At 38.6% G+C, this 13805-nt stretch overlaps 1 protein-coding gene across 1 annotated transcript in view; it reads right to left on the bottom strand.

Annotated features, from left to right (window-relative positions):
• The window catches only part of LOC150088243 (suppressor of lurcher protein 1-like), a 430079-nt gene that overhangs the window by 58288 nt on the left and 357986 nt on the right, over nucleotides 1–13805 (bottom strand). The window contains exon 5 of the mRNA XM_090369404.1: nucleotides 11483–11651. Within this exon, the coding sequence (XP_090225530.1) occupies nucleotides 11483–11651 (169 nt within the window). The remainder of the gene's footprint in view (nucleotides 1–11482; nucleotides 11652–13805) is intronic.

The raw sequence follows: 13805 nt of genomic DNA, 5'->3' as shown, positions 1-13805 counted from the left end.
TCGTCAAAATCCTTCTGACATCTTTTGACGGAAGACCACAGGGGCATTGAATAAAGCGTGCTAGGAATGGTGGGAGGTGATTCACCAAGGTCATTAATACGCGAGTTGGAAGAAAAATTGGACGCTTGCAGGTCAGCTTTATCATTGACCGAAATGACAACAGAACCATCTAGTTTTGACAGAGGTGGGTGCAGAGATGGGAAAACGTTGCGGCCAATAGCTTTGGCAAGAGACTGGAATGTTCGGCTACCATTAGGGCAAGAATCAAGTTTATTACTCTTAGCCTGTTCAAAATCGAGTTTGGACTGATTAATAACTAATTTACAATTGTTGTGAACTTTGGTGTAGGCAGAAAATGAAACTGAAGAATTGGTAACAAGCCAATTACGATATGCAACGTTCTTCTCTTGAACAGCCTTAGCACATTTATTGGAATGCCAAGGTATAGATAAAGGACGAGATTTTAAAGTGGTGTGTGTAATAAAGGATTCAATTCCTACAAGAATAATTTCACTGACATGATCTGAGCAAATGTTGATATCAGAAGTTTTGAAACAGTAATCCGACCAAGGAAAAGAAATCGCGCAGGTCATCGCATTTTGTATTCTTGTAATTCCAAACAATACGAGGTTGGGAATAGCCATGAGATAAAGGCACCATTAGAAAAGAGAATCACCAAGTTGTGATCTGTGGTACCTAAAGGACCACTCACTTCGACTGTGTACTTAGAAGGGTTGTTTGTGAGAAAAATATCAAGCGTGTTGGCTGTATGATTAGGATTGTCCGATATTCTTGTAGGTAAATGAACAATCTGTGCAAGATCATTAGTAATTGCAAAAGCCTCAGCATCTCGACCAGCTGGGTCGGCGTGACTAGAAAACGGAAGCCAGCCGGAGTTGTGGACATTAAAATCACCAAGGAAAATTACCTCACTGTTAGGAAAGTTGGACTGGAGAAAGTCAAGTTGCAAAGAGAGGAAGTCAAAGTGATTAATGGAGTTGGGAGAACAGTAGAGACAACAGACGAATTTGACACAATGAGGTAGAGATTTTAAGTCAGAGAAGATCGAAAAGAGGAGATTCCAAATTACCAAGTCTCTGACAGGGAACATCGGAACGGACATATGCACAAGTACCACCTTTGAGGCGAAAGGAATCACACGGCGAATAATTTAGGCAACTGAGATGAGTAGTTGAATCAACCGATAACTGAGATTCAGTCAGAAAAAGTGCACGGGGTTTGGCAGACTGCAAATGGACGTCGTTGAAACTAGAATTTAAACCACATATATTTGTGAAATGAACGAGGAAGTCTTTGGGAGGTTTAAATCGTTTCGCTTACTCTATTCGTTTGAAAATTCATGGTGTGTTCAATATTAAGGAAAAGTGAGCGGGAAAAACATGCTGTATGAAGTAATGAAACTTTTGGATATGGCGTACACATAATAAGAATATACACAGATCTTTGACATAACGTGGCCTCAACAATGCCTCCCGCATACACACTGCTCGGACTACCTTCAGTCATTATCTGGCAGAGTAGAGGTAGCAAGATTATACACTAGCTGATCCGGAAGCCTCCTAAAGAATTAACAAAGGTTCGGTCCCGTGTACTAACTAGTAGCCGGCCTGCGAACACCGCTTTAGAGCTGTACCCTAGAAATGTAAGGAAGATTTGATCTCGCCATGATGTGCCTCATAACCTCAAAAGTCAATCATACTGTATGATGGAAGAGATGGAGAAGGGTTGACCGGAACTTAGCTCTGGAGACTAAACATGTGTTCCACCACTTCAAGCCTCCAATAAGCAAAGTGGTGGTATTTCACCGGTTTATGAGTCATCTACCACCTATTATTGTCTGGTAACACAGAGGGGCGGTATTTGTGAATGTGGGGTGGGCGCTACATCTTGACCCCTGCTTACGTTGGTGGTCACCCACAGTGTGCTTGTACATGGAGGTTAAACCCAGGATTACTAACAGTCCCACCATCGTGAATGTGATTCCTAAGAACAGTATTCGTGGGATGAACTGCTATTGGCTGTCCGTTCAGTAGTAGTTCGGGATGTGGGTGCAGTTTACGTTGGTTGCAAAAATAGATGTGCACCTTTTTGTTGGGACAGAGTTGGAAGCCATTAGTTTGTGTCCATGAACTGATCTTAGTTATTGCTCCTTGTAACTGTCTTTCAACAGTATTAATGGTTTTTGCATGACACGAAATGCTAAGGTCATCGACAAAATGGTGTATCAATAGCGTTCGAAATTGTGTTCGGCAATGGTGTTTATTGCAATTATGAAAAGTGTAGCACTGAGTACAGAGCTTTGGGGGTTCCTTGTAAAAACACTTGGGATAATGAATTTTTAAAACGAACCTGAAATGTGCGTTTGTACAGGAAGTTCTGAATGAAAATAGGGAGATAACCCCGAAGCCATTTTGATATAATTAGCGGAGAATGCCATACTTCCATGTAAAATCATATGCTTTACTGATATCGAAGCAAACTATTATATGATGTTCTGATCTGAGGAATGTATTCCGAATAGAGTTCTCTAGTCTTACTAGTATATCTAGGGTTGATCTGTTTTGGCAAATACCAAGTTCCACAGGATGTAGGAGATTAGAGAAAAATAGTTGGGACAGCGAAGTTTTAAATCGAACCTGGAATGTTCGCTTATCTAGGAAGTTCCATTTGAAAATCAGGAGATGGCCCCGAAGTCTATGGCGATGTAATTCTCGCAGTATTCTATAATGCCACGTGGAATCATATGCCTTACTGATGTTAAAGTAAACCATTGCATGGTGTTCCGATCTAAGGAAACCATTCAGAATGGAATTCTCTAGTCTTACTAGTATATCCAGTGTTGATCTGTTTTGTCGAATGCCGAATTGCGCAGGATGTAGGAGATTCAAGTTTTCTAGGTACCATATCAGTCGATCGACGGTTTATCATCTTTACAAGAATTTTTCAGAGGCAAATAGCCAAGGCAATGGATCTATATCAAGTAGGGTTTTTTGGGTATCTTCCTGGTTTAAGGAAGGCAAGTACTGTAGCATGGTGCTATTGTTTAAAAAATGTACCTTCTTGGTAAAGTATATTAAACAGATCGAGGAGTGACTGTAATGATTAAGCACTTGGTTCCTGCATCATGGAATAGTGGATATTATCAGGTCTTACCGCGCTGCGTCTAGAAGTTGACAGAGCTCTACATAGTTCGTGGATAGTAAATGGTAGGTTATATTGTTCTTTCCGTTTTGACGAGAAGTTTAATTTTTGTTTTTCTGTATTTGTTTTAAATCTCTTGAAAGTTGGTGTATAACTTTCCATTGATGATGCTTTGGAAAAACGTTTCCCCTAAGATATCGGCAAATTGAATAGGGTCAGAAATGTTCTGCCCTCTCCATTCCATGATAGGCACAGGAGTCGTCTGTTATTTGCCGCTTATTTTTCTGATTATTTTCCAAATTATGTGTAGGAGTTGATTGATTGATTGATTGATTGATTTTCGAAGTAAAGCGAATAAAAAATTCACTGACTTTATCACAAAGTCTAACATACCTTGCTCTGACACGTTTAAAATGGATAAGATTAGTGTAGTTGGACTGCGGCGAAAATTATTTCACGAATTCTTTTGCTCTTTTCTAGCCGCACGGCATTCGTCACTCCACCAGATTTTTGGGTGTATCGGTATGGTTTTTTTCTGCTGCATGTAATATTGTTTTTGTGACTTACTCAGCCACTTCATTTGCTGGGATTTCTTGGATTATTTCCGTGTCAAATTTAGCCAGTTTTTTTATACGTCTGCCAATCTGCCTTATCAGTGAGCCACTGCGGAATTTTTGTAAGTTGATAAGAGGGCTTGTTTATTAAATCAATTAGTATGGGAAAATGATCACTATGCATTGGATGATTGTTTACTATCCACTTGAGAGTAGTATACAGAGTTGCTGAACATATGGACAAGTCTATTGCAGTATTAGTTCCAGAAGGAAGGGTTTTTTTTTTTTGGGTAGTTGTTGGCGCATCGGCTTCTGTGGCCATAATGCACCTCCCAAGGTTTTTGCAGTACTCTGATCCAAGCCCGAAGCGGGACTCGCACCCGCGACCTTTGGGTTGCCAGGCAGGTACTTTTACCCACCCGGCTAACCCGGTGGGCCCAGAAGGAAGGCGAACATATGTTGGTGATCAATCATTTAGGAGAAGGTTGTTGTCATCTAAACATTGTTTCATTAGTTTTCCTCTTTGATCAATGTGGTTGTGACCCCATAGTGTATGATGTCCATTTTAATCTCTCAGAAGGGGGAAAGGTGTGGGGAGCTGGGCTATAAGACTATTTAGATAATTTTGTTGAAAGCTATAATTAGGTGGAATGCACATGAGCATATTGTAATGTGAATGTTAGCAGCTTCTCGGATGGCTGCTGCCTCAAGTGGAGAATTCAGTAAGATAAACTTGGTGGGAACATGCGAGTTAACTAAAACAGCTATTATACTGAGACAGTTTTGGTGTAACTTGGTTTTGAATATGTCTCTTGAAGGCAGAGACATATTGGAGTATATTTAGAGGTAAGATCATATACGTCATCAATATTGGCTCGGAAACCACAATTCCACTGAATTATTGTTCATCATTAGTTTCTTGTTAGGCTTTCAGAACGTTTTCGTTTGTTGAAATTGTTTTTCAACTCTTGTTTTTATCTTTTTTGGAAAGTAAGGCTTTTCCGTGTCCATGTCTTCATCGACAAAAATTTCTAGGACACTATCATCTGCAGATTTTGTTAATATCCATTTCCTCTTAATTTCTGGAAGTTTTGATTTGTTTTTCTTTGCTTTCTTCGTACGGGGGTTGAAGTTTTTCGCCTGATATCGATATTGGTGTATTGACTGCTTGAGTTTGGGTTGCACTGTACAAGGTTTTGAGATAATTTGAAAAACACTCTTTTGGGGGGTATTGATAATTCAGTTTGAGTAGCTGTTGACTGGCATCTTTTGGTGATTTGGGCGTACGTAGGTCTGTTTGGATGGTACAAGAGGTACAAGCTAAAGATTATAATGATTTATGCACCAACATCGAGCCATGATGATGAAGAGGTTGAAGAAATGTACACCGAAATTGAGAGTCTTCTAGATGAGCAGAAAACTCACTACACTATTATTATGGGGGACTTCAATGCTAAGGTTGGAAAAAGGCAAAACAGCGCAGAAAGAGGAACTATAGGAAATTTTGGAATTGGTGAAAGAAATAAAAGAGGTGAAAGACTTGTGGAATTTGCAGAATCTCAAGGAATGTCAGTAATGAACACTTTTTTCAAGAAAAGGGTGAACAGAAAGTGGACATGGAAGAGTCCAAATGGATTAACAACTAATGAAATCGACTTCATCCTCACTAACAGAAGACATATTGTGAATGATGTTACCGTCCTGAATAAGGTTAATGTTGGAAGTGATCACAGAATGGTAAGATGTACACTTGATATAGATGTAGGAAAGGAAAGGAAAAAACTGACTCAAGTAAATAATACAAAGGTCTTTGAAATAACAGAGGAGGAGAAAAAGCAGTATGTACTGGAACTTAAGAACAAGTTTGAGCTTCTGCAGACTGCTCAGGACCAAGATATCGACGAGGAATATTACAACTTTCTGAAAGTGATAAAGCCCAAGAAACCTATAGGGAAACAGAAATTCAAAGAAGAAAAAATTAGTCAAGAAACACTTGTCATGATGAACCAAAGACGACAAATGAAGAGCAAGAAAAACACTGACAGGGAGAAAATTGAGTATACTGAGTTATGCAAAGCCATTAGAAAGAGACTCAGAGAGGAAATAAGAAGATTTAACACAAGAAAAGTAGAACAAGCATTAAGGGAAAACAAAGGATTTAAATCAGCAGCCATGAGCAGTAATACAGAAAGACAAATGATACTGAAACTGAAGAACAGCGATGGTGTACTTATAAACAGCAGAGAAGGCATAATTCAAATAGCAGAAGACTACTATAGAGAATTATACAAGGAGCGAGGGAATGATACCAGCAGTGGGGAAGATGGATTGCAAAGTAGCAACACATACGACATACCCGATATTCTTCCTGATGAGGTAGAACATGCATTGAAGAAAATGAAGAATCGGAAAGCCCCGGGGGAAGACGAAGTTACTGTAGAGTTGTTAAAATTGGGAGGAAGAGACATAACACAAAGACTGGCAAGGCTCTTCACAAAGTGCATTAGAAAAGGTGTGATGCCTAAGCAGTGGAATAATGCAATCATAGTTTTGCTGCATAAGAAAGGAGATAAATTGGAAATTATAGACCAATTAGCTTGTTATCCCATATCTACAAGTTGTTCACAAGGGTCATTACTAACAGATTAGAAAGAATACTTGATGAGAATCAACCGAAAGAGCAAGCTGGCTTTAGGACAGGATTCTCAACTATGGATCACCTTCACGTAATATCACAGCTAATGGAGAAAGCAAATGAATATAAAACACCATTATGCCTGGCATTTGTGGATTATGAAAAGGCATTTGACTCCATACAGCATAAGGCAATGTTTCGGGCACTGGAAAGACAAGGCATAGATACTCCATATATTATGATTTTGAAGAAAATATATGAGAGTGCTACATCCTTTATTAGACTAGACAAAGACAGCAGCAAATTTAAAATCGAGAAAGGAGTTCGACAAGGAGACACAATATCTCCGAAGCTGTTTACTGCTGCCCTTGAGGAAGCTTTCAGAAGATTAGACTGGTCGCAGAAAGGAGTCAATGTGAACGGAGAGTACCTAAACCATTTACGATTTGCAGATGACATTGTGGTCATAAGCCACAATCCCAAAGAATTAGAGGAAAATCTTAATCAGTTATACACAGTTAGTAAGGATTTTGGACTAAAGATGAATATGGCTAAAACAAAAGTAATGATGAACAAGTATGCCACGGAAAGGGAAATAATTATTGAAGGAGCAGTAATTGAAAAGGTGGTGTCATATACTTATCTGGGACAAGTTATTAGCTGTAATAATGATAAATGGCTGGAAGTCAAGAGAAGAATAAATTTTGGATGGATAGCATTCAGGAAATATAGTCACATTCTGAAGAGCAATATCCCAGTTTGTCTGAAACGTAAAATAATGAATCAATGTATACTCCCCACCATGACTTATGGAAGTGAAACTTGGGCACTCACCAAAAGAATGGAAGAGAAGCTAAGAAATACACAGCGAAGAATGGAACGAATTATATTGGGAATCAGGCTGTTAGATAAGAAGAGAAACACATGGATTAGGCAGCAAACTCAAGTAAAGGACATTCTTATCAAAACTAAAGAACTAAAATGGTCTTGGGCAGGACACATAGCTCGAAGACATGATGACAGATGGACTAAGAAAATAACAGAATGGTACCCAAGAGGAGCTAGAAGAAAACCTGGAAGACAAAGGCGGAGATGGATAGATGAAATTCATGAGTTTTTGAGTAGTAAATGGATGGCCAGTGCTCAAAACAGAAGGAACTGGAAAGTTGCTGGAGAGGCCTTCATCCTGCAGTGGATTGAAAATGGCTGATGATGATGATGATGTGGTCTGTTTGGATGGGTTGGTGGTGAGGTGATCCGCTTTGTTTCTTGATAGGAAATATTATGGCTTGTTTTATACTTCTGAATAAGTTTCATTTTTCCAACGTTCACATATTCTAGCATAGGCAGGGTGGTCTTTTTTACAGCACCATTCTCTCGAAAGTATTCGGATGCAGATAATGTTGAAGAAAATCGATTTATTGAAGAAATAGCTCGTGGACCAGCTCAGCTGCGGTATGATTGTGGTACTGATTCTTCAAAGAAAATTCGAGATCATGTTGCGAAGACAGTTATTTGTAATTTTGGCTCTTTCAGTAATAGTATTGATCTCATTACAGTACTTCTTATTGATCTCGTTCCAGCCCATTCTAAAGATGTAATTTTGGAACTATGACCGACAGTCCCACCTTGCAACGCGACTTTTCTTCTTGTGGATCTCATCGTTGGGGGGACGGTAGGTTGCGCTCAGGCATTTTCAAAACCAAAATTGTCAGAGCTGAACATCGTGACGCACCACTTTTCTTCCACAGGCTTTCGTTTCAGAGTGCATGAACGATGGAAAATGCACCACACTTATTATTTTCGGTAATATGCGGAGCTTGATTGCAATTTGTGTTAAACGTCAAAGAAACTGAGGTTATGAGGTGTCAGTGTATTGTATGTTTGTAAATTGTGTATATTCTGTGGTTGATTTTCCTGTTTTCTGAACAGAAACAGGATCTTTAGGGAGGAAAACACCTGATATTTTCCTCGTAGACCGATTAACACAGCCAGTTTGTTAAGAAGGCCCATAAAAATTCCTTGCCTCATTGACGGATTCGAACTCAAGTCTTTCCCACCCAGTGTGGGCAGGATGGCGATTCTATCACCTGTGCCACACGCGAGGAATGCTCGATTTCAGTTCCCGCATGAAAATCAAACCAATGCAACTCCTATAGACAGTTTACTGCTTAAGGACTGTCCTGTCGACAACTTGCTATTTAACATTAAGTTTTCGTTGCGACGCCTTCGAGGATCCATGTAATCACCTTCGGGATTCTCAAATTCCTAACGCCAATTTTCTTGGCTTGTTTGGATCGCAGATTAAATGATGTATCACCCTCACTCTTTCAACTTCAGAACATCGACCACTGCTTTCGAAAGCTCATATGGTGCAGCGAACTTGAAAAATTACTGATACTGAAATCGATAATCATACCTCTTTGGAATATCAGAAGTCCCCATACCTTTACCCATATTAGCAGTTACTGATGCAGTCTAGATGTTTCTTGTGAATTTTTATACCTGCTCCTTATTGGAAGTACCTTCAGAGGCCTGTCCAAATAATTTTGAGAAAACAATGTACATAGCACTTTATTAGTCGACGAATGTCACACTATGACCACCCAGAATATGCATTCATCTGATAAAGTGTATTAAGTTCGTGAATTTCGTGTTTCTCTGGTCGATTTTCTTGTTTGCTAAACGAAAAACCTTGCTATCTACGCTTGAGACCGACTACTTCAGCCACTGAGCGAAAAAAAGCCCATAACAGTTCCTCGTATCAGAGACAGGATTTCGAACCGGGACTAATAAAATATCACTTTATTAGTCAACAAATGTGAAGATCTTCGTGATATCATTCTGTAAAGATGTCAGAAAATAAATATATTAGTGCCTCTTTTACCAGTCAATATGCAAACAGCTATTCTATTACACAAATATTAGCCCTAGTGGGTATCAACAGTTGGTAGAATCTCCTTCCTGCGCATACCGGACGAAGAAAAACCGAGTTCAGTTGATATGAGGAATTTTTATGGGTCTTTTACACAACGTGGCTGAGTTAGTCGATCTCAGGAGGGTAGCATGGTTCTTTTTCTCTCAGAAACTCAGGTTTTTCGTCCAGCAAACAGAAAATCGACCGCAGAACACGCAGTTTACAAACAGTACATAAGGAGAAATATGGCCTTAGTCGCTGAAGCTCTTAAGTCGCTAAAACCTTATGACAGCGAAAATAACACAAAGATAATTTGGGCTACTGTACAGTTATATTATGCTTATACCAATATGCATGAAATTGAGAAATGTGTTACCTCTTTTCCTCGCTGCTTGAGAAATTTATTCACGGGATTTGAGTTTACGTGTTTTGGAATAGACTACTAGAAAAACATCACAGTTTATGAAAAAATCAAGTCACTGATCTTTCATGTCTTAAGGAAATTCAAATTTTTGCAGCACAGAAAAATAGCAAATAGTTTTCTAAAGACGCATAGTATGATTTGTAATGCGGTCGATTCAAAACATTTCCTCTAGACAGCCATTTACGTTTGTAATCTCTCACTGATGAGGTGAAAAAAAACAACCCGGAGGAGTTGGCGTTTTGTTTTGGTATCACAGAGGAATTTATAGCCATTGTATCTGTAGCTTCGCTATTGTAATTTTCAATAAAGAGTTGAGAGAAGGTTGCGTCAGAAGAATACTTGTGGAGAAGCTTATATAACGCTGGGCCATCCATCATTATCTGAAAGTGTATTTTCAGAGATTAGTACAAGTAGTGGCAAACAATGCAAGAAAGCAAGATTAGAGCACCAAAAAAAAAAAAAAAAAAAAAAAAAACACCTTCAAACATCGTACGTCTGCCCCTGATAATAATTTTCTAATTCTTCCTTAAATTTACTCAGGCTAGCCACTTTCACAACACCAGATGAAACACCCTTTTCCAACTATCAACGCCCCACTGGTAGAAGAAAACCTCTGCACATCTATCATCATTAAGACCCAATCCATTTGTTGGTTCCAGTCTATTCCATAAGATCTACTCGCACGTCCTAGTTTCTAGACAAATTTTGAGAACTTAAGTTTTTCTTGGTAAGATCATCCTTTTATTCCCCATATAAATAGTCTCCTAATTTTAATTTCTCTTTCAACCATCACGTAGTCATTCAAAAACAGACAAGCACACAGAATGAAAAAATTATGGACTGTATACTGTAGCCTCATGGCTTTAGTGCCATAGTGCATATTCTAAACAAGCAACATTTCTTATACAGTTATTGTAACATTCATTTGAAAATAGTTGACAGAATGTTATTAAACTATTTTCTGTTTTTTTGATCTCATTTATAAAAGAACCCCCCCCCCCCAGTGCTTTCTTTACAAGCTGACTTTTTATTCCTTGAACTTCAGATTTTTTGTGTTTTTGGTCCTAAAAATCTGGTTATGTGTTTTTCTTAATAATTTTGGCTTTCTATTCACTTGTTGAGGGTGCATAAGGAATATATTTATAAATTTGGTGTTATTTCATATCATGACCAAGAAACTGGATGCAAAAAATAATTCTGATTTGATACACTTGGATTTCGGGAGGGCCTCTAATACTGTTGCAAATAAAAGACCGCTGTATAAACTGGAGCAATGTAGCACTAAGGGCAAGTTATTGCTATGGATAAAGGGATGGTTAAGTGGATGAAGACAGAGAGGGTTATCAATGGGCACAGCTCTTTGGGGACTAATGTTATTAATGGAGCTCCCCAGGGCTCAGTGCTGGGTCGATTGCTGCGTTCAGCCGCACCTTTCTGGAATTTATTAAAGTTGTGCGGAATATAAAAAATACCAATATGCCATCTGACGATCCTAATGAACAAGTAGTTTTATTTTCATGTCTTTTTAAAATTATTATTTATATCTAGGTAATTAAGTTATTTGAAATTTGCTTCTTATTAAGATGATTTTTTTTTTATTTACAGTGGCTTATCTAAATCTCAAAATATACACGTTAATGACTCCTCTCTCTAGAGTATTAAATCCAGTAAACATAAAATTATCACAAGACTACGTTTCCATGTTACTTCTGCCTTTCCATAATTAACATACGTATTGAATAATAATCCAATTGCTAAACTAGTTGCAAATTTTATTCGATGTTACTTACGGTGGAATTCCATCCACATCGAAATATGCGAAGGTGATATGTACGCGTTCGCTATTCCTTCCGAAGAATAAATAGTGGCATTCAGTTGCACGTGGATAGTAGCCAGGCCAGTTAGGAGAAGTGAACGTACCATTTGAGCGTTCAGTGCTGTTGAAGACGAACGAACAAGCTGTGAGAATGGAAACCAAATTAATAAATATATGATAATCATACAATAGTGCTTATAATAATAAAATAAATAATAATAACAATAATAATAACAACAATAACAACCACCTCACGCAAGTACCAGTACCCGCACGGAATGAAAAAAATCTCATAAGGAGAAAGTCAATAATAATAATTATAATCCATCACCTCCATAGATGGATGATGTTGAAGTTGAAGAGAGGTAATAATCGTACTGAATCGAGTGTATCGCAGGATAAAGTCACTCTCGTTCAGGCCTTAGGAAGAGGGCTCGGTTTGAAAAGTCGGGGACAGTCTCCTGAAGAAGACATTGTAGAAAACAGCACTGTCCCATGTATGGACACAACTTTTTTTTATTATTAAAAAGCATCCCCTAGCCAGAAACTGGAAAATCCGCTATATGCATACAGATTCATATGATATACAGAAATATAAATCAGAAATATAAAATACGGCACAAGGAACTACAGGAAAACACATGGCACAATGAGCCATATGAAATAAGACAAAACGTGGCGCCAGGAGCCACTGATCTTACGAAGACAACATGAGATGAAGACAAATAACAATATGGCCACAAGTAACTACATGAATTATTCAATAAGATCAGTCTGTTTACAAAGGAACACAATGATCATTAACTACCAGATCAATTATACTGTTTATTTCGGCATCTTTAACTGTTACACAATTTATGTCAATTGTCTATAAAGCCTTCTACTGATCTATTCTGAAATAATATATGTCAATTGTCTATAAAGCCTTCTACTGATCTTTTCTGAAATAATTTCTTGGAAATTTTTAAAAAGCCTGAAAATCTTATTCAGTCATAATTAATTGAGCGTCGTCGCCCTCAGTCAAGTGAGCAAGTTAGGACTAGCAAATAAAAATTCATTTCTGAGATCCAATTACTCATGAGTATGGCTACCACAAGGGAAGAGCAAGGCCATCCACCCCCACCAACTGGAAGTGCTTCATGCGCAACTTCTCTAGTAACCACCCAGGAAGGAAGAAAGAAAACGCCAACGCATGAAGTGGAGCATCTAAATTAATACGTACATAATGCGAACATATTACGAAATAACCATGCTAGAGACCGATATGACGATGTCGAGACTGTATACCAAGTGGTTGGATCAATTCCTGGATATTCAAGTCACTGAACTGCGAATAGGGACCAGAGAAGGACCATCGTCACGAAAAACCTGTAGCTCCTGCAATCTCGGAAAAAATCAAGGACGTTAGCGACAAACTGCACACAACAATGAGTATGAACAACATGGAACAAGAGAAAGAACGAGAAGAAACAACCCATAGCAGCTGAAGTGGAAAGAGACGAGGTCATGATATCCAGAATAGAAGACGAGTGGAAGAAGTCCCTAACAGAATTCTAAGGAATGGACCACAAAATAACCCACATAATACCGAAGCAGAGACCAAATCGAATCCTGTGAAGAGTCAGACAACCTCAATCGGCAAATAATACCACATTGCCTCGACAACACCGATGCAAAACTGAAGGCCATCCACACAGCCGTATACTGTGCTGCAGTATACGGCTGCAGGTTGAATGTTTCTTCCCAGGCCGACGACCCTTTGATGTTGACCGACCACCTTCACCAACACCCTTTTTCATCTCGTACTTTGCTTTCCGAAAACACACATATCGGTCAGTCTGACGCCGCTTTTAATTTCAAGCCGATTACTGGAAAGTGCACCCACTTCCTGTTTGTTCTGACGGTGTAACAGATCAAAGGAAACGCCTCGACTAATCCGGTCTCCCGTCCCTTTGTTTGTTCCCGAGCAACCCTTCTCACGCCTATCTACAAATAACCCCCTCTATCTAGTCCTGCTCTCCCTGTTTGTTCTCGCATATGTTGGGGGTTGATAGTTCATCCCTTGCTACTGTTTATTCTCACGTCATACCCATCCCCTCATTAAATTTAACCTTCCTCTGATTTAATCTTTCTTACCTTGCTAAAAAAACCCCACTATCTTTTACTTTATTTAATTTGTAACGTTTTTCATCTTATACCATCACCACATCTAACTTTTTTTTTTATTAATATCTTACTTTGCACAAAAACAATCCTGATATCTTTATTTTAACTAACCTTAAGATCTTATATCTTAC

The sequence above is a fragment of the Mastigoproctus giganteus genome, chromosome 3, assembly GCF_048544385.1.
Source record: "Mastigoproctus giganteus isolate SK-2022 chromosome 3, ASM4854438v1, whole genome shotgun sequence".
NCBI classification, from domain to species: Eukaryota; Metazoa; Arthropoda; class Arachnida; order Uropygi; family Thelyphonidae; genus Mastigoproctus; species Mastigoproctus giganteus.
This window is presented reverse-complemented; position numbering and strand designations above follow the sequence as displayed.